Source organism: Aquarana catesbeiana, linkage group LG11 (assembly GCF_042186555.1).
Source record: "Aquarana catesbeiana isolate 2022-GZ linkage group LG11, ASM4218655v1, whole genome shotgun sequence".
In the NCBI taxonomy this organism is placed as follows: domain Eukaryota; kingdom Metazoa; phylum Chordata; class Amphibia; order Anura; family Ranidae; genus Aquarana; species Aquarana catesbeiana.
Genome location: NC_133334.1, coordinates 180961449 through 180982389, shown reverse-complemented (window position 1 = coordinate 180982389; position 20941 = coordinate 180961449). Strand labels below are relative to the sequence as shown.

The following is a 20941-nucleotide window of genomic DNA, read 5'->3' as shown; positions in this document are numbered from 1 at the left end:
TATCCGAGCACGCAACCTGGCAGGCCGCAGGAAAAGAGAGGGGGACGAGAGTGCGGCCCCCCCTCCCTCCTGAACCGTACCAGGCCACATGCCCTCAACATTGGGAGGGTGCTTTGGGGTAGCCCCCCAAAACACCTTGTCCCCATGTTGATGAGGACAAGGGCCTCATCCCCACAACCCTGGCCGGTGGTTGTGGGGGTCTGCGGGCGGGGGGCTTATCGGAATCTGGAAGCCCCCTTTAACAAGGTGACCCCCAGATCCCGGCCCCCCCCCTGTGTGAAATGGTAAGGGGGTACATAAGTACCCCTACTATTTCACGAAAAAAGTGTCAAAAATGTTAAAAATGACAAGAGACAGTTTTTGACAATTCCTTTATTTAAATGCTTCTTCTTTCTTCTATCTTCCTTCATCTTCTGGTTCTTCTGGCTCTTCTGGTTCTTCTGGTTCTTCCTCCGGCGTTCTCGTCCAGCATCTCCTCCGCGGCGTCTTCTGTCTTCTTCTCCTCGGGCCGCTCCGCACCCATGGCATGGGGGGGAGGCTCCCGCTCTTCTCTTCTTCTCTTCTTCTTTTCTTCTTTTCTTCTCTTCTTCTCTTCTTCTTCATTTTCTTCTCCGGGCCGCTCCGCAATCCATGCTGGCATGGAGGGAGGCTCCCGCTGTGTGACGGCGCTCCTCGTCTGACAGTTCTTAAATAACGGGGGGGCGGGGCCACCCGGTGACCCCGCCCCCCTCTGACGCACGGTGACTTGACGGGACTTCCCTGTGGCATTCCCCGTGACGTCACAGGGAAGTCCCGTCAAGTCACCGTGCGTCAGAGGGGGGCGGGGTCACCGTGTGGCCCCGCCCCCCCGTTATTTAAGAACTGTCAGACGAGGAGCGCCGTCACACAGCGGGAGCCTCCCTCCATGCCAGCATGGATTGCGGAGCGGCCCGGAGAAGAAAATGAAGAAGAAGAGAAGAAGAGAAGAAAAGAAGAAAAGAAGAAAAGAAGAAAAGAAGAAAAGAAGAAGAAAAGAAGAGCGGGAGCCTCCCCCCCATGCCATGGGTGCGGAGCGGCCCGAGGAGAAGAAGACAGAAGACGCCGCGGAGGAGATGCTGGACGAGAACGCCGGAGGAAGAACCAGAAGAGCCAGAAGAACCAGAAGATGAAGGAAGATAGAAGAAAGAAGAAGCATTTAAATAAAGGAATTGTCAAAAACTGTCTCTTGTCATTTTTAACATTTTTGACACTTTTTTCGTGAAATGGTAGGGGTACTTATGTACCCCCTTACCATTTCACACAGGGGGGGGCCGGGATCTGGGGGTCACCTTGTTAAAGGGGGCTTCCAGATTCCGATAAGCCCCCCGCCCGCAGACCCCCACAACCACCGGCCAGGGTTGTGGGGATGAGGCCCTTGTCCTCATCAACATGGGGACAAGGTGTTTTGGGGGGCTACCCCAAAGCACCCTCCCAATGTTGAGGGCATGTGGCCTGGTACGGTTCAGGAGGGAGGGGGGGCCGCACTCTCGTCCCCCCCTCTTTTCCTGCGGCCTGCCAGGTTGCGTGCTCGGATAAGGGTCTGGTATGGATTTTTGGGGGGACCCCACGCCGTTTTTTTTTTTTTTTTTGGCGCGGGGTTCCCCTTAAAATCCATACCAGACCTGAAGGGTCTGGTATGGAATTTAGGGGGAACCCCACGTCATTTTTTTTTTTAAATTTTGGCCGGGGTTCCCCTTAATATCCATACCAGACCTGAAGGGCCTGGTATGGAATTTAGGGGGACCCCCACGTCATTTTTTTTTTTAAATTTTGGTTCGGGGTTCCCCTTTGGGGAATTCCCATGCCGTTTTTATCAATGAACTTCTATGTGTATTGTCGGCAATGCAATAGCCGCGGGTAGTTTTAAATGAGTTTTTTCCTTCAAAATGTCATTTTGCTGTCAGACTGTTCTAAACACAGGAAACATGCGCCCCTTTACAGGCACACTATAGACACCCCCCAGGTACGAAATTTAAAGGGATATTACACTTTTATTGTTTGACTTTAAGCATTATTAAAATCACTGCTCCTGAAAAAACGGCCGTTTTTAAAACTTTTTTTTGCATTGATCCATGTCCCCTGGGGCAGGACCCAGGTCCCCAAACACTTTTTATGACAATAACTTGCATATAAGCCTTGAAAATTAGCACTTTTGATTATTCATGTTCGTGTCCCATAGACTTTAACGGTGTTCGCATGTTCGAACGAACTTTTTTCCTGTTCGCATGTTCTGGTGCGAACCGAACAGGGGGGTGTTCGGCTCATCCCTACTGCATAACAGTCACAAACATTTTGCAGCCAGGAATCAACTTGGCACTTTAGAGGCAGAGAAATAAAAGCTCAAATGCCTGTAAAAGCAGCTTTTTAGTGAGCTGCAGCGTGCATGAGCCCTAAGTGAATTTTTTTGTAAGACAAACATATTATTAGCAAGAATAGTGCAAGTTGCTAATGTAATTATTTGTATGTCACAAAGATAAATGGTTTTATTATAGAGACAAAAACGTCCAAGATACTAAACAGACAGTACAATAAAGGCAGTGGTCAGTTTTACATGTTTACTTATCCCAGTGATGACGAACCTTGGCACCCCAGATGTTTTGGAACTACATTTCCCATGATGCTCATGCACTCTGCAGTGTACTTGAGCACTATGGGAATTGTAGTTTCAAAACATCTGGGGTGCCAAGGTTCGCCATCATTGATTTTGCTATTTTCTCTTGATTTTTTACTCATACAGTTTGTGTATGTATATTTAAGTGTAAATCAATTTCTCCTATTGTACAAAGACATACAGATTATTTCAATGATTTATACACCAGCACAGTGCCCTCCAAAGTCTCCCCAACTTTGAAAGGATTAAGGTTAAAGGTTAGAGTTAGGAAGGGGGAGAAGCTTTGCGGTCACGGGACAGGGGTGATAGGGAAGGTACAGGGAACGATGTATAGTATTAGTGAAAAGTTAGTGGACCCCCTCAGAGGAACAGACCAGACACAAAAATGTTGATTAGTAAACAAGTCATTAATTAGATTTCAGTTCATTAGTAATCAAACCTTGAGTTAAACATGTCACAGATCACAAGAGAGGGGACATGCAGGAGGAGGGTAGGGTCATGCAAGTTAATACATCCCAGAACAAAGAGGCAAGAAGATCATTGGTCAGGGAGGCATTACATTTTAAGGCATGCAGTTAATGAGATTAATGGAGGTAGGGGGAGGTCCAGTCAGTTCATGCTAAAGCCCCATGCTTGTTGAAACACAGCAGCCAAATGAAGCTTGATGATTAAGGAGCTATGTTAAAGAAACAAGAAGGGTTGTGTGGAAAACAGAAAATGTAGAATTTAAATTGAATAATAAAAAAAATTAACAACTGATTGCTTCTTGCTTGCAAAAACAAACAAACAAACCAAAAGGAGTCTGAAAATAAAGTCTGAAAATAAAGGGTGTTATGCCTGTGGTGAGATGTTAGGGAAAAAAAATCAGTAAGTCATCAAGTGAATATGAATATATATGTGTGTGTATATATATATATATATATATATATATATATATATATATATATATATATATATATATATATATATATATATATATATATATATATATATATATCTTTAGCATATCTCTTACTACACTTTCAGACTCCTGAAGAAGAGGAAAGAGATGATGAAGTATAAAGGATTGCCAGAGAGTTAGTGAAGATACAGTACAAGATTTATGTGGTAAAAATGTATTATGTTAAGTCATGCCTTATCACCACCCCCTCCCACTTATAACATGCATCATCTAAGAAGGAGGGCGATCTATAATGGCAGCCAAATTAAAGGGAAGTTCCTAGTGATCCACTGAGAAATGACAGGTAGGGAAAGAAGGAATGGTTGTAAGGGTTATAGGTAAGCAACTAGACAATAACCTGCGTAAAATCAGATTACTATACCCCAAAGCTTACTCTGCACAACCTACAGCACAGGCTGCCATGAAAGACCCCCACCCTCTAAACTCAGCCCATCCAGTAATACAGAAAGCAGTGTTTAATGCTGGGAGATTATGTGCATGAGTCAGTGAGGGTACAGAGAAAGAAGAGGAACAGCAAGAAAGGGCAGAGTTTAGAAAAATAAAAGGGAGTGCAAAAATAAAAATACTAAAAAATGGAGCACAAACAGAAAAATGATAGTTCTATATATGAACCTTTAAAATTTAAAGCAGGAGCTAGGAAACACTAATTTTTATTAAAATTAATCTTCAAGCTAAACTAGCTCCATATTTGACATTGTGAGTTGCTCTTCTTTGTGATTACAGAATATACAATCACCACAAGATACCGTTCTGCACCCTGACCTACACAGACAACCTGCAACAAAATACATGTCAGATTTCCTCATTCATGTACTGTAGCACTATTTGGATACATAAGTTGCCAGATGGCTATATGACATAGTCCTACTATTACTTCCAATGCATAAAATCAACAACTACTTCTTCGTAGGCCCAATTTACTAAAAGAAAATGCACAACAGCAAGGAGAGCTCACTGTAAAGTAACTTGTATATTTGAAATGTGGATTTGCAAGATTTCAGTCATGTTCAATGCATATATTGTTGTACCAGTTTGTACTTTCTATAAAACATCCAAATAATGCTGTTTTTATGCCTACCCTAACAAAATAATAAACCACAAAAATTTGACAATAGCAATATTGCTACAAAGTATGACATATGCACGTGCAGAACAAAGGATAAGCTTTAAAAGACCCAAACAACGTCAAAACAAATATGGCAACATATGTATGGGCATCTATTACTAGAGCCTCTAAATGCAAGCAGCAGTGTAAAAAAAATCATGTACATGTGCATGTTGTGGTCAAAGTCCTTTTGCACATGCACAGTATAATACATGCATGCACACTATGCTACCAGGGTTGCCAAGTGCCTGTAAATTCACGGACAATTTGTAAAAATCTGTGTTTTTTTACAGCTGTCCGTAAATGTCCGTAAATACACTGTAGAAATAATAGCCAGAGACAGTGACAGGAGTTGTATGGATCTAACGGTCCATTCATCTTACACAAAGCCAGAAGATTTTTTTTATCCTGCCACTGATCTGTCACCTGCTGCTGCCACTGCCAGCTCTAACAACCATCCACATGCTTTTTTTGCCCCCAACAGTGAGAGGAGAATGAGGGAAACTTCCTCTTCCTGTCTGGACCTGTTGCCAGCGCCCAGCCTTCCAGTTTTTTTACGTGTAGTTGAAGGCTGCACTAACAGCCTGAGCCCACCCTCAGAACTTTATAGCCCAGGCCATTCCCAGTGCCCTGTAGCGTGTAAAAGTAAGCCCACAGTGCCCTACAGCCTGCATGGAAACGACACAGATGTAAGAGGGGAGTGTGACTGAGGACCCTAAAGTAAGGGGGGAGTGAGGAGTACACTGATATAAGGGGGACTTTGCAGACTCTGGTGTAGGGGAGAACTCTGATGTATGGGGTCTCTGGTCATCAGGGTCCCCTCTTACATCAGAGCTCCACCTTATATCAGGTGGACTCAGTTCAGTGAACTCTGTGGACTTTGATGTGTGGCTCATTCAGACACTCTAAGTCCTGTCCTCCTTGCAAAGCCACTGTCTGCTGTGTGTTTGACCACCTTGGACCTGTGTGCAGGCAGCCCATAGAAGTGGATGCAGACACAGCGGCTGCATTCACATCCGTGCAACCACTCCTGTCCTCGTGTCAAATTTGGATATACAGTTGTGTCTGTGCAGCTGCTGCATCTGCATCTACTTTTATAGGCTGCTTGCACACAACTCCAAGGTGGATGGACACGCAGCAGATAGCAGTTCAACATGAAGGGCTGGTCTGTATGGGTCCCAAGGGGGAACTCTGCTTACTCTGATGAAAGGGGGGCTCTGGGAACCCCGAAGGAGGGAATGCCAGGGTACAGAGAAATCAGGTCTAAAATACCTTTTTAGTTATTATCCTATGTACGCAGTGGGGAGCTGGGCTGACACCTAATTAGCATGTGAGCTGGAATTGATCCGCGAGCTGACCTGTAGTGGTGTTTTATGTGTGTGATTATTCCAGAGGGCTTGTTTGCACCTTGCTCAGTAAATGCTTGACTGTTACCTGCTTTTATTGAGGACTGTATCTACTTACATTTTGTTTGCTACGCACTGCACCTAATATGTATGGCATACCTGCTATTTCTGACACTTCCAATACAGTGGAGGGGAAGTTCAGTAGGACTATATCTGCACTGCATCGGACAACACACTTCGATTGGGATTTACTGGTCATATTTTACGGGCATCTAATGATTGTGGTAACACTTTGAAACTATCACTTTAAAAACTGGAGCATCTGATGGTGAAAGAAATCAAATCTTTTGGGGATGTTGATATTTATTTTTGGGACAAATTCCTTGTGGGTTGAAAATCAAAAAATATCTGTCTTTTGAAAATGAACCAGTTTTTGCAGACCTTGATATTAATTTGAATAACAAACTTGATAAATTGGATAAGGAGGTTATTCCGGGTAAGAAAGAAATAATGCTGAGAGACGGGGTGAATTACGAATCTAATAATGTGTATGTATGGAGGAGATCGAATTAGGCTGTGTATCCAAAGAGGCTTTCTCATAAAAAAACAAGCACATTTTTCTGATACGAACAATGAGCCCTTGGATAACACTCTGGCTGCTACTATCTCTGATTCCTCACCAGAGCCAAGCAATCGGCCCATGACTGGTGTAGGTTCATCCACCCAACCCTGTTTAAATGGGGATACTTCAAAGCAAAGCAAAAGTAAATAGAAACAGAATACAGTGGATTCAAGAAAACAAGGAGGGGGAGAAAGAATTGCAAATACAGATGGCAGCAATCGTTATCATCTCAGAGGTCAAATGAGGGAGTAAATCTGTCACAGTTGAATCTGTACACCAACATGCATTACCACTGATAAACTTTAATGCAGCATAAAAACAGTAAAAATTACACTCACAAACGAGCTAGTAAAGATAGCTTTCAAAAGGGCGCACGAGCGCTGTTTCTGTAGATCTACACCCCAGGACCTGTTGCCGAGAGGATCAGACCGGTGCAAATGGCCATCGGCCATCTTTACTAGCTCGTTTGTGAGTATAATTTTTACTGTTTTTATGCTGCATTGAAGTTTATCAGTGGTAATGCACTATGTTGGTGCGCCCTCTTTCTTTTCTGATTTTTTTCTAGCTTGAATACCCATTGTTCAAATGAGGGCTGCAAGACGCTAGGCATTACTTCTATAGGTGGCTGCACCACATATCCAGTTCATGGACACCTGAGCGCAGGAGAGTTTTTTTTTTTTTTTTTTACAGTTGAATCTGTCACATAGACAGTTAACAACAGATGAGGCGTCCATTTTATCCAAAGGGTTCAATGTTTGCCCTAATAGGCTTTTCAATTTTTTTGAGCCCATTCTAGATGTTAATAAATGTGTTCGCTCAATACCACTTAAAAAGCATTACTTTAAATAATCTGATGCAGTAGCATCCCAACAAGAAATGGTTAATGCCAATGAAGCGGTACCCTCTAATTTCTCATTTGAAGATCTGTGCCTGCCGTGTGATCTTCAAAATTTGGCTTCTGAGTCTGGTCCTGATGTTGCTGATGATCAAAATCTTTGTAAGGGATTCCATAGCCTTTAAACTAAAATCAGATTTTTATCTGAGAGGCAAAGATATGGACCTGTACCACAAGCTAGTAGAGAGGGATCTTACGTGCCTGGCATCTAAAAACTCTGTTCTTTTTTTCTGACAATTTAACTGCTCAGGAATGGGAGGCATTGGAAGGTTTAAGTAATGATTCCAGCATAGTCACCAGAAACTCAGATAAAGGGGGTTTGGTGATTGTGCTTGATGCTGTGACTTAGAGAGAAGAAGCGGTTAGGTAACTTTCTGTTATACCTACATTAAGTTAAAAGGTGATGCTACAACATGTACAACATGTTGCTTCATGTCTGACTCCCAGTTAAAGCAGAGCTCCACCTAAAAGTGGAAGCTACGCTTATTCACATACAAATATGGCACTTTTTGGGGGGAGCGTATACCTGTCAAAACCAGCTACCTGCTCCCACTTCCTCCTGGTAAGATCGCCGCACAACGATTGTGTCAATCTACAGAATTTCTGCCCCCCCCACTACCTTCCGTGAGAAACATAGGTCCCAGAAGACAGCGGGACCATTCAGAAAGCGCAGCGTGACTTGCGCATGCAAGGCTTCACTTCCTGTTTCCCTTAGTAAGGATGCCGGCGCCTGCACCTGAGGGGTGCGAACATCGTGGGATACCTGAACAGGTATACCTGGACTTACCTCAGTGTTTTTATATTAAAAGCCAGCAGGTACAGGATTTGTAGCTGCTGACTTTTATTTTTTTTTAATATAGGTTGGAACTCCGCTTTAAAATACCCTGTATATCCTACTTTTGGGTATATTTATTCTATATATCATTACTTTCACTGTTTCACAGTATAAATTAGCCCCTTAAAGTTGCCATTATATGCTGTTTTTGTACTATAAAGGGCTAATTTTAGTTTTTTTTTTAACCCCATTATGACAGGTGATAAAAAAAAGCATGCTGCAACTACTCAATGTCTTATGCTGGCCATACACGTATAGATTTTTGGATGAGAATATTTGTACGAAAATGCTTTGTACATTCGATGAATGAACGAATGTCCTTTGAAATTGTCACTTGCTTTTAACAATCAATTTTAAATTAATGTCATTTCTGAACAAAAACCACATACACTGTCCGCAATTTCTTTGAGAAATTTTCTATTCTGCTCCTTCTAATTTTCCCATCACTGTGGTCGAAAACAAATGTCGTTTTGACCCCACTAATGATTAAGAAATCGAATGAACAGTCTTAAAGTGAAAATTTTCAAAGGGAAAATTTGTCCTTGTATGGTCAGCATAAGTGACAGTAGGCAAAGGTAGCTTGTATAAAGCTGCCTCCCTCTGAGAAGGGAGTCTGTCACACATAACATTATATTACAATCCTGTCTGAAAATTTGCAAAATCGTGTTTTAGGTCTTTTTTAGCATTTTTTTTCTTTACATAAAATTTTTGATTTCTGAGTCTGATGATATGTATCAGATTCAACCTCTAATAGTATATACAGTATCTCACAAAAGTGAGTACACCCAGAAGATCTTACCCAGAAGTGGGAGCAGGTACCTGGTTGTGACAGGTATCCGCTCCCCCCAAAAAGTGCCACATTTTTGTAAATATTTTATTATATCTTTTAATGTGACAACACTGAAGAAATGACACTTTGCTACAATGTAAAGTAGTGAGTGTGTGTACAGCTTGTATAACAGTGTAAATTTTCTGTCCCCTCAAAATAACTCAACACCCAGCCATTAATGTCTAAACCGCTGGCAACAAAAGTGAGTACACCCCAAGTGAAAATATCCAAATTGGGCCCAAAGTGTCAATATTTGGTGTGGCCACCATTATTTTTCAGCACTGCCTTAACCCTCTTGTGCATGGAGTTTACCAGAGCATCACAGATTGCCAATGGAGTCCTCTTTCACTCCTCCATGATGACATCACGGAGCTGGTGGATGTTAGAGACCTTGCGCTCCCCTACCTTCCATTTGAGGATGCCCCACAGATACTAAATAGGGTTTGGGTCTGGAGACATGCTTGGCCAGTCCATCACCTTTACCCTCAGCTTCTTTAGCAAGGCAGTGGTCATCTTGGAGGTGTGTTTGGGGTCGTTATCATGTTGGAATACTGCCCTGCGCCCAGTCTCTGAAGGGAGGGGCTCATGCTCTGTTTCAGTATGTCACAGTACATGTTGGCATTCATGGTTCCCTCAATGAACTGTAGCTCCCCAGTGCTGGCAGCACTCATGCAGCTCCAGACCATGACACTCCCACCAACATGCTTGACTGTAGGCAAGACACACTTGTCTTTGTACTCCTCACCTGGTTGCCGCCACACACGCTTGACACCATCTGAACCAAATAAGTTTATCTTGGTCTGATCAGACCACAGGACATGGTTCCAGTAATCCATGTCCTTAGTCTGCTTGTCTTTAGCAAACTGTTGGCATCTTTAGAAGAGGCTTCCTTCTGAGACAACAGCCAATTTGATGCAGTGTGTGTCGTATGGTCTGAGCACTGACAGGCTGACCCCCCACCCCTTCAACCTCTGCAGAAATGCTGGCAGCACTCATATATCTATTTCCCAAAGACAACCTCTGGATGATGCTGAGCATGTGCGCTCAACTTCTTTGGCTGACCATGGCGAGGCCTGTTCTGAGTGGAACCTGTCCTGTATGGTCTTGGCCACCATGCTGCAGCTCAGTTTCTGGGTCTTGGCAATTTTCTTATAGCCTAAGCCATCTTTATGTAGAGCAACAATTCTTTTTTTCCAGATCCTCAGAGAGTTCTTTGCCATGAGGTGCCATGTTAAACTTCCAGTGACCAGTATGAGAGAGTGAGAGTGATAACACCAAATTTAACACACCTGCTCCCCATTCACACTTGAGGCCTTGTAACACTAACGAGTCTCATGACACCGGGGAGGGATGGCTATTTTCACTTAGGTGTGTACTCACTTGTTGCCAGCTGTTTAAACATTAAACACCTCAATACAGGGCACTTTCACCCCCTCCCTGCCCAGGCCATTTTTCAGCTTTCAACGCTGTCATACTTTGAATGATAAATGCTACACTGTAACCATGTGAAATTTTTATCATTTTTTTTATCATTTTCTTCACACAAATAGAGCTTTTTTGGTGGTATTTAATCACTACTGGGTTTTTATTTTTTACTAAAAAAAAAAGACCAACAATTTGGGAAAAAAAGAACATTTTTTCTTAGTTTCTGTCAGTAAATTTTGTAAATAAGTAATTTTTCTCCTTCACTGATGTGCACTGATGAGGCTGCACTGATGGGCACTGATAGACTGCACTGATGAGGTGGCACTGATGAGGTGGCACTGATGAGGCAGCACTTATGGTCGCTGATTAGATGGCACTGATGAGGAGGCACTAATATGCCGCACTTATGGGCACTGATAGGTGGCACTGATGGGTGGCACTGGTGGGCACTGATAGGCAGCATTGATGGGTACTGATGGGCGACATTGATGGGCATTGATGGCCAGCACAGAAAGCCAGCACTGACTGTTTTCACTAATGGGCACTGATTGCTGGCCCTGGTGGTCATTAATTGCTGGCACTGTGGCACTTTATTGTAAACAGGGCAATGATGATCAGTGCCCTGATTTTATGTCTTGTTGTCCCCTGCAAGGAGATGCCGCTGATCGGCTCTCCATGCCACACACTCTGTCAGTGTGAGGCAATGAGAGACGAATACCGGCACTTCCTATATTTACATGTGACTGGCTGTGATTGGACACAGCCGATCACATAGTTAAAGAGCCACTAACGCAGTTCTTTACAGAGATTAGGGTCTCACTGTGTCCTAGCAACATGGTGAGGCTGCGATCACCACGCTGCGCGCCCTTGGGGGCATGTGGGAGTGGCTGTTCGGGTGCGCCGTCATATGATATCCACCCAGAACAAGAGCCGCACCGTCCCTCCATCCCTCATTTGACGGTGGGCGGGCGGCAACTGGTTAATGGCTGTGTGTGGAGTTATTTTGCGGGGACAGCAAATTTACACTGTTATACAAGCTGTACACACACTATTTTACATAAAGCGCTGCGCAAACTGTTGGCGCTATATAAATCCTGTATAATAATAATAATAATAATAATAATAATAATAATAAGTGTAGCAAAGTGTAATTTCATGTGTTGTCACATGAAAAGATATGATAAAATATTTACAAAAATGTGAGGGGTGTACTCACTTTTGTGAAATACTATATATATATATATATATATATATATACAGTGCCTTGAAAAAGTATTCACACCCCTTGACATTTTCCACATTTTGTCACGTTACAACCAAAAATGTAAATTGTGATTTTATGTGACAGACCAACACAAAGTGGCACATAATTGTGAAGTGAAAGGAAAATGATAAATGGTTTTCAAAATTGTTTACAAATAAATATGTGAAAAGTATGGCTTGCATAGGATGACATAACCACGCCCGCTTATGACCTCACAGTCCCAGCATGCCCCGGGACTGTGATGTCATAGGGGGCGGAGTCACCGCCTATATAAGTCATAGCAGAGCGCACAGACAGCATTACAGCCAGAGAGAGCGTCATGTCAACATCTCTGGAAGAGAAGAGGGAAGAAGACTATCCAGATGTCCGGGCTCCTCTGCTAGTAAAAGAGCGGCAAAAGAGCAGAAGATAGCAGAGGAGCCCGGCAGAAAGAAGAAGGCACTGGAGAAGAACCAGAGAGTGAGGAAACAACACCGGAGAGAGGGAAAAGACGCCGGAGAGACCCCTGAAGTCGGAAGAAGACCCCAGACGATGGAAGAAGACCCCGGAGCTGCCAAATAAATTCATTTTAAAACCTGTGTAGTGTGTTTTTTTAATTGCCACTTTTCCCCCCCGGTGAATGGGTGGGGGTACACTGTGCCCCATACTCATTCACATAGGGTGTGGGGCCGGGATCTGGGGGCCCCCTTATTAAAGGGGGCTCCTGGATTCCGATAAGCCCCCTGCCTGCAGACCCCGACAACCAACGGCAAGGGTTGTTGCGAAGAGGCCCTTGTCCTCATCAACATGGGGACTAGGTGCTTTGGGATGGGGGGGCCGCAGGGTGCCCCCCTCCCCCAAGGCACCCACCCCTCCATGTTGAGGGCATGCGGCCTGGTAAGGTTCAGGAGGGGGGCCGCTCGCTCGTCCCCACCCCCATTTCCTGACCGGCCCGGCTGCGTGCTTGGATAGGGGTTTGGTATGGATTTGGGGGGACCCCCACGCCGTTTTTTTCAGTGTAGGGGGCTCCTCTTAAAATCCATACCAGACCTAAGGGCCTGGTATGCCCCCAGAGGGAAATTCCCTCTTGCGCTCGCCACAGTAGGAAAATGTGTTTTTCCTATTGCAGCCAGCGCAAGATGTACAGTACCCTGTCGCCGAGAACCAGTGCGATGGGTTCGCGCTGGAAACATTCTCGGCTGCGTACTGTAGTTTGTACAAAAGTCTGATGCACGATCGGACTTTTCTCCATCGGACTTTTGTTGCCGGAAAGTTTGTCCAAGTTTGATGGAAACAGAAAATGTTTGTCCAATGGAGCGTACACACGGTCGGATTTTGCTCCAAAGCAGCTCATTTGCATGTTTGTTGTCAAAAAGTCCGATCGTGTTTACGGGCCTTAACACATGAATATGCTTTGATCTACACCAAGGATATGCAATTAGCGGACCTCCAGCTGTTGCAGAACTACAAGTCCCATGAGGCATAGCAAGACTCTGACAGCCACAAGCATGACACCCAGAGGCAGAGGCATGATGGGACTTGTAGTTTTGTAACAAATGGAGGTCATGGAGGAGCTCAGCTATGAGGAAAGATTAGAGGAACTGAATTTATTCACTCTTGAGAAGAGGAGAATAAGGGGGGATATGATCAACATGTTCAAATATATAAGGGGTCCATATAGTGATCTTGGTGTTGAGTTATTCTCTTTACGGTCAACCCAGAGGACACGGGGGCACTCTTTACGTCTAGAGGAAAAGAGATTTCATCTCCAAATACGCAAAGGTTTCTTCACAGTAAGAGCTGTGAAAATGTGGAATAGACTCCCGACAGAGGTGGTTCTGGCCAGCTCAGTAGATTAGACTGGGTACTAACATTTATAGGTAAAGTTGATCCAGGGATAATCCAATTGCCTCTTGGGGGATCAGGAAGGAATTTTTTCCCCTGCTGTAGCAAATTGGAGCATGCTCTTCTGGGGTTTTTTGCCTTCCTCTGGATCAACTGAGGGTATACAATTGGGTATATTGGATTGTACGATATTTTTTATTTTATTTATTGTTTTTAAGGTTGAACTGGATGGACTTGTGTCTTTTTTCAACCTGACTAACTATGTAACTATGTAACTATGTAATAAGGTCCGCTAATTGCATATCCCTGATCTACACCATTCCATTGTAGCTCTGGCTTTATGTTTAGGGTCTGAGTGGAAAAAAGGGGGTGGAAGGCGCGTGATCTAATGCATGAATCAAAGTGATATAGTTTATTCATAAACAAAGTAGATGAGTACAAAGAAATTACTACATAGTAGTAATTTCTTTGTACTCATCTACTTTGTTTATAAATAAACTATATCACTTTGATTCATGCGATAGATCACGCGACTTCCACCCCCTTTTTTCTACTATATATACAGTATCTGTAGTAGTTTCTTTGTACTCATCTACTTTGTTTATGAATAAACTATATCTCTTTGATTCAAGAGTTATATCATGTGACTTCCACCCCCTTTTTTCCACGTAGCTTCCTTCGGACAACCCCTGGTCATCCTATACTACTCACCATTCAAAATTACTACTATTTTACATTAATACTGCCTACACGAGCGCAGGAGAAATACTTTTTCTGTTTATACTTTTATTTGTATGTTTAGGGTCGTTGTCCTGCTGTAAGGTGAACCTCTGCCCCAGTCTCAAGTTGTTTGCAGACTCTAATAGGTTTTCTTCTAAGATTGCCCTGTATTTGGCTCCATCCATCTTTCCATCAACTCTGACCAGCTTCCCTGTCCCTGCTGAAGAAAAGCATCCCCACAACATGATGCTGCCACCACCATATTTCACTGTGGGGATGGTGTGTTCAGAGTGATGTGCAGTGTTAGTTTTCCGCCACACATAGTGCTTTGCTTTTAGGCCAAAAGTTCAATTTTGGTCTCATCTGTCCAGAGCACCTTCTTCCACATGTTTGCTGTGTCCCCCACATGGCTTCTTGCAAACTACAAATAGGACTTCTTATGGCTTTCAAGTGCACGACTAATAGTTCTCCCACCTGAGTTGTGGATCTCTGCAGCTCCTCCAGAGCTACCATGGGCCTCTTGGCTGCTTCTCTGATTAATGCTCTCCTTGCCTGGCCTGTCAGTTTAGGTGGACGGCTATGTCTTGGTAGGTTTGCAGTTGTGCCATACTCTCCATTTTCGGATGATGGATTGAACAGTGCTTCATGACATGTTCAAAGCTTGGGATATTTTTTTCATAACCTAACCCTGCTTTTCCGTAACTTCATCCCTGACCTGTCTGGTGTGTTCCTTGGCCTTCTTGATGCTGTTTGTTCACTAAGGTTCTCTAACAAACTTCTAAGGGCTTCACAGAACAGCTGTATTTATATTGAGATCAAATTACCCACAGGTGGGCTCTATTTACTAATTAGGTTACTTCTAAAGGCAATTGATTTCACTCGATTTTAGTTAGGGGAATCAGAGTAAAGAGGGCTGAATACACATGAACGCCACACTTTTTAGATATTTATTTGTAAAAAAAATTTGAAAATCAAAATGCCACGTCACAATTATGTGCCACTTTGTATTGGTCTATAACATAAAATCCCAAGAAAATACATTTACGTTTTTGGTTGTAATATGACAAAATGTGGGAAATTTCAAGGGGTATGAATACTTTTTAAAGGCATTGTATCTTCTGTTATTCTCAGAGTGGATTAGATATTTTGTTCCCTAACCATATAGCTGGTTCTTTATATTTAACAGTGCATATGGATATTCCAGAATAAATTGTCTTTTTTTATACTTTACATATTAACTAAATTATACATCACACTTTTTTGAGGTTTTTATCCAACTAATCGATTAATCGAAACAATGATCGGCCAACTAATCGATTATGAAAATAATCGTTGATTGCAGCCCTATTACAATCCCACAGAGATTTGATACTTTGCTCATTTTAATATTTTATACCTGTTGTTTGTAATAATGCATATGTTTGTATCATATTACGTCATAATGTTTAAAAAATTTTTTATTACGTTGTTTGTATTAGCAACAGATGACATGTAGCAGCTGATTATCAGCGGCTGTGTGCTTTACCACCTCATTAGACCTCATCTGTCAGTGGGCTGGAGTTAGTAGTATATAGGTTAGGTCTAATTAGGGTTTGAGCTGGAATTGATTAGTGAGCCAACCTGGAGCAGTGTTTTATGTGTGTGATTATTCTAGAGGGAATGCTAGGGACCTTGCTTTATGGATGAGACACTGTGGACTCTGACGTAAGGGGGAATTCTTGGAACTCTGATGTAAAGGGGAGCTCTGGGGATACTGATGTAAGGAGGTGATCTGGGTATAGGGTAATGGTGGGGGCTCAGGGAACACTGATGTAAGGAAGTGATCTGGGTATGGAGTAATGGTGGGGACTCTGACATAAAGAGGAACTCTGCAGATTCTGATGTAAAGAGGGACTCTAGGAACACTGATGTAAGTGGGGACTCTGGGGACTTTGATATAAGGAGGAACTCTGATGTGGGCAAAGGGTTCATCCTGACTGCTGCACACTATATATTTTCTATGTTATTTATCCTGACCTCTACACTCTGTACACCATGTTGTATATTACATAGTCCTGACCAAGGTGTTCATTGACTCAACGGTTGCTCATTTAAATTGAGTTCTTCCTTAAGGTAGGCTCAGTCAGACATGATATTCTTTTGATATTGCTATTCTTTTTTGTGTGAATCAAAGCATATGTAATGGAAATGTTTATTTTTTTTTTAAATGAAAACAATCTTTTACCTTGAGATGTATTTGTGCTGAGAGGCTGTCAGTTGTGGTAAATTAATTAGGAGTATTTTGTAGGTATAAGCACTGTGGTATATGTTTGAAGTGTTTATAGTGAATAGGTTCTGTCCGACCAGCCGCTACAGTTGTACTGTGGCAGAATGGCACGGCTGGGCGAAACGATGTTACCTTACGTTGCTTCACCCTGTGGCCACTAGGGGGCATGCATGCCACTGGAGGCGATGTGAGTGCCCGGCGTTCTCGATAACCGCCTGGCTCCCGCGATCACTCGTGGCACGGGGAGAACCGGGATCTCTGTGTGCAAACACAGAGATCCCAGTTCTCTCAGGGGAGAAGAGACTGATCGTGTTTATACAAAGTATGAACACCGATCTGTCTCTTCCCCTAGAAAGTCCCATCCCCCCTTCAGTTAGAACACATAGCAGGGAACACAGTTAACCCCTTGATCGCCCTCTAGTGTTAACCCCTTCACTGCCAGTGACATTTTTACAGTAACCAATGCATTTTTATAGCACTGATCAAAATTGAAGCTTTTTTTGTTTATAGCGCAAAAAATAAAAATCGCAGAGGTGATCAAATACCACCAAAAGAAAGCTCTATTTGTGGGGAAAAAAGGGCGTGGTCGCACGACCACGCAATTGTCAGTTAAAGCGACGCAGTGCCGAATCGCAAAAAGTGCTCTGGTCAGGAAGTGGGTAAAATCTTCCAGGGCTGAAGCGGTTAATGATCCTGCTTTAAGCCCTTTTACTGTTAAGCAAAATCTGGCTATGCAATACTCTTTGCTGATGTGTGCATAGCACGCTGCACAACTTATTTTTCTGTTTTATCTTGCTCACATTTTGTCATTCTCTTTTGCGTTTTTACTTGTAAAGCCAACAGAATAATTGTTATGAACATTATTAAAGTGGAAGTTCAGCCAAACCCTATCTAATGATAAACCTACTCTCAGCCACATTCTAAACCTTATCTATCTAGCCCTGTAAAGAATATATTGCTATACTTCCCTTCTGTCAGCGGCGGCTTCAGTGTGTGAGAGTGTGCAGGAGGGGCAGCCGACAACAGAAGCCCCATAGTGACTCTATGGGTGATGTACACAGCAGCTGTCGCTGGAGACTGGACCAAAGTGGCTGCAGAACAGGTAAGTGTAGCGATTTTGTTCTTTACAGGGTTAGATAGATTAGGTTTAGAATGTGGCTGAGAGTAGGTTTAGCGTTATATAGGTTTTGACTGGACTTCCACTTTAATATGTACACATTGTTTATACTGTTTAAATATCAATTATCTTAGTTTATTACAGGCGTTTCGGTCATATGTCAAGATGTCAGTAAATAATGTGTTCCATCAGTAAATTGTCCATGTCTTGTCGGTAAAAAAAGTCATGTAACGTTGGCAACCCTGTATGGTACTCTCTGTGCAGCATAGGCGATGGACTTTTTTTAAATTCAGCAGTTTGTACAGCCACTTTTAGTGAAAGCACTGGACACTTCATTTAGTCATATTCCTTAATGCAAAAAAAACAGATGTCACATAGCAGGAGTAGAAAATGCCATATTTCTTTTAGGTATGTAAGCATTTAGCTGCTGTATGTTCAGATACTGGAGCTTAAATATCTTATCAGGTCAGATATTTTAGTGATGTTGCCTATACCTGCTATAAAGGATGTGCAGTTCACATGCTCCTTGGGTGCATAGTAAATAAAGTGAAAACATGACTGGGTAGTTCAACCTGCTCCTGAGCTGCATCAATATGACAATATACATGCATATGTTTTAGTAAATTAGGCCCACTATCTTAATAGACACACAACCATGTTAATCAAATAATATTCAATCAACATATTATATGAAGTCTATACATACAGGTGATACTTTCCCTAAAAGAAAATATTGCAAATGTCTGCAAAATAATGAACACAGCAGCAAAGGCAAAGATATATCCTTATATTTTTTAACGACTAAGTGCTAATTATTTGAAAGTTACTGTGAGGCTCATTTATAGACCACATAATGTTACTACTATTCAGAACATCTAGGTAAACAGTATCTAAGATTCAGCACTGATATTCTTAATGTACCAAGCAACCACATAGAGACAAATTCCCTGCCTAATACATGAAATAACCTGCTATCAGTCACTGACACCCACAGTGACTATTAGCAGAAAATATCAATAATCCAAAGCCTTTGCTCATCTGCATTCACTGAAACAGAGATACAGTGTATGCAGATTTAAGAAGAAATAAAAGCAAACACGGTTAGTAAGTTCTACAATAGCTTCTACCTACAATGTTTACATAAAAGTATTACATAACTATTATTTTCTAACAATTGCATTTAGCGACAACATAAAACCTGCACTGCACTTTTTAAGTAGATCCACCTAGGATTCACTTAGAAAACATTTTGTGCTAGTTTCGTGGACCCATAAAAAAATGACAAAAAAAGATGCAAAATTAAATGATAAAATGTGGAATTAATTTTGAAATTATAGATGAGTGCACCAAGCTACAATAACATTGTCTGAAAAAAGATAGAAAGGACTTTGTAAAGGAGAGTTTTAAAGTGAGGTGAAAGGGAACAGCAGTTAAGGGACTTTAGGTTTTTGAGCTGTGAACAGAACAGAAGACAGGAGTTGGAATAAACCCCAGGGATACAATTGGAGTGATATCTACCAGGTAATGGAGTTTGTTTACCAGAGCATGTCCGATGCCTGCATGCTTTAACGCGAGCGAAAGAAAAAAAAAAAAAAAAAAAAATATATATATATATATATAAAATTATATAATATAATATGACCCCCCTTTATCCACCTATTGATTTTGAACCAGTGCAGACTACCACCACTAAATATAGAGGACAATGCTATGTTCCAGCTAACAGAGGTAAAACATTAGTAGTGGGAGCAAGTGAGAAACAGGAGTGGATAGAGACTTTACAAGATAGAATGAAATAATAGCAAATAAGGAGGGTTAAATAAAACAGATACAATTCTTTTTATATTTAATGTACTATGTATATTAGAATTTAGGCCATAATTGTAAATCGCTATTCAATTAATCCATTAAAACTGTCAAGACTGCAACCTGTACAATGTCAGTGAATGTTAAACACCATCTTCTTTGACATATTTGTTCTTCAATATCTCAATATATAATACAATATAAAAAAAACATTTTAAGCATTTACATTTTATGACAAAGAGAACCAGTAGTTTCTAAGCAATGAAACACAATTTATCAAAGTAAATGAAACATAACAATATCTAGTATTGGTTATTAAAATAGTACAATAAATAAAATACCTCTGCATTTTGTTTAGTGTGGATGGATTCAATGTAATTGGTGTTTCTAATTCACTAAAGGGGTTAGATAAATGTTAAAAAATTAAATAGATTATCACAAAAGTTTTTGCTCTCTAAAGTAATAATTTTTCCTGAGAGAAATATGAAGGCTGCAATTGCAAACCTCCTTCTGAAAAATGCCAGTTGCTTGGTTGTTATTTTGACATGACCATGGCCTTGGAGTGGGGGGCTGTGGTGCAAGCAAGGATGCTGTGGAGACACCTGATGTCCTCCTTATGAAATGATGATGTCATCGGTTGTTAGGACACCAGCGGCTAGAAGGTTATAATGGTGCGTAAAACTTGTGGCTTTGTGTAACCAAAAGGTAAGATTGATTCACCTGCTGACTCCTATACAATGTTTGGGTAATGTTTAGGCATTTTGCCAAAGCCTCAGCATCTTGGTTGAAAAAGGCTGAGGTAGAGATTAAATGTCTGCAAACAGAAATCCGAAGTAGCAGAGCGAAAGTAGCACGGTACACAGGTTGTGCATGGACCTTCAGTAAACAGCACAGAAAAGGAGAAATAGGCTGGTCTGATGGGGTGGGGTGGACATGTTTATGGGGTGGACAGCCTCTTTTTCAATCCTATCAGATGCCATTTAGCTCTGGCTATAAATACTATAGCCTATGGGACTACAAAGCTTAGCTTTTGTAATGCTTTTGGCTGTACAAATAATCAAAACATGATTTATAAAAACAGTGACTACAAGGCTCAGCTGGGATTCAGTTGAAATACAATGTGATACAAAAGCCAGTAAAGCATGATTAAATATACAATTATGAGATGTTTTAGTCATAAAACTCACTAATTAATGAGAAATACTATTGGATTAAATCAGAAGACAGAAGATGGAAACTTCATACACCAGAGCCCAGTCATTATACAGACAGATGAAGATACTGCTTCAGCCTAAAC

The 20941-nt window shown here is 41.9% G+C and overlaps 1 protein-coding gene across 28 annotated transcripts in view; it reads right to left on the bottom strand.

The window, feature by feature from the left end:
• NRXN2 (neurexin 2) overlaps positions 1-20941 on the bottom strand; it is a 3426600-nt gene that overhangs the window by 1970426 nt on the left and 1435233 nt on the right. For 18 of the 28 annotated variants that reach the window (XM_073605072.1, XM_073605074.1, XM_073605073.1 and 15 more), the window contains one exon: positions 19357-19401. The exons of 4 other annotated variants lie outside the window; for them this stretch is intronic. In XM_073605072.1, coding sequence (XP_073461173.1) covers positions 19357-19401 — 45 coding nt within the window. The remainder of the gene's footprint in view (positions 1-19356; positions 19402-20941) is intronic. 6 more of the 28 variants (XM_073605082.1, XM_073605089.1, XM_073605096.1 and 3 more) reach the window with 1 other exon arrangement.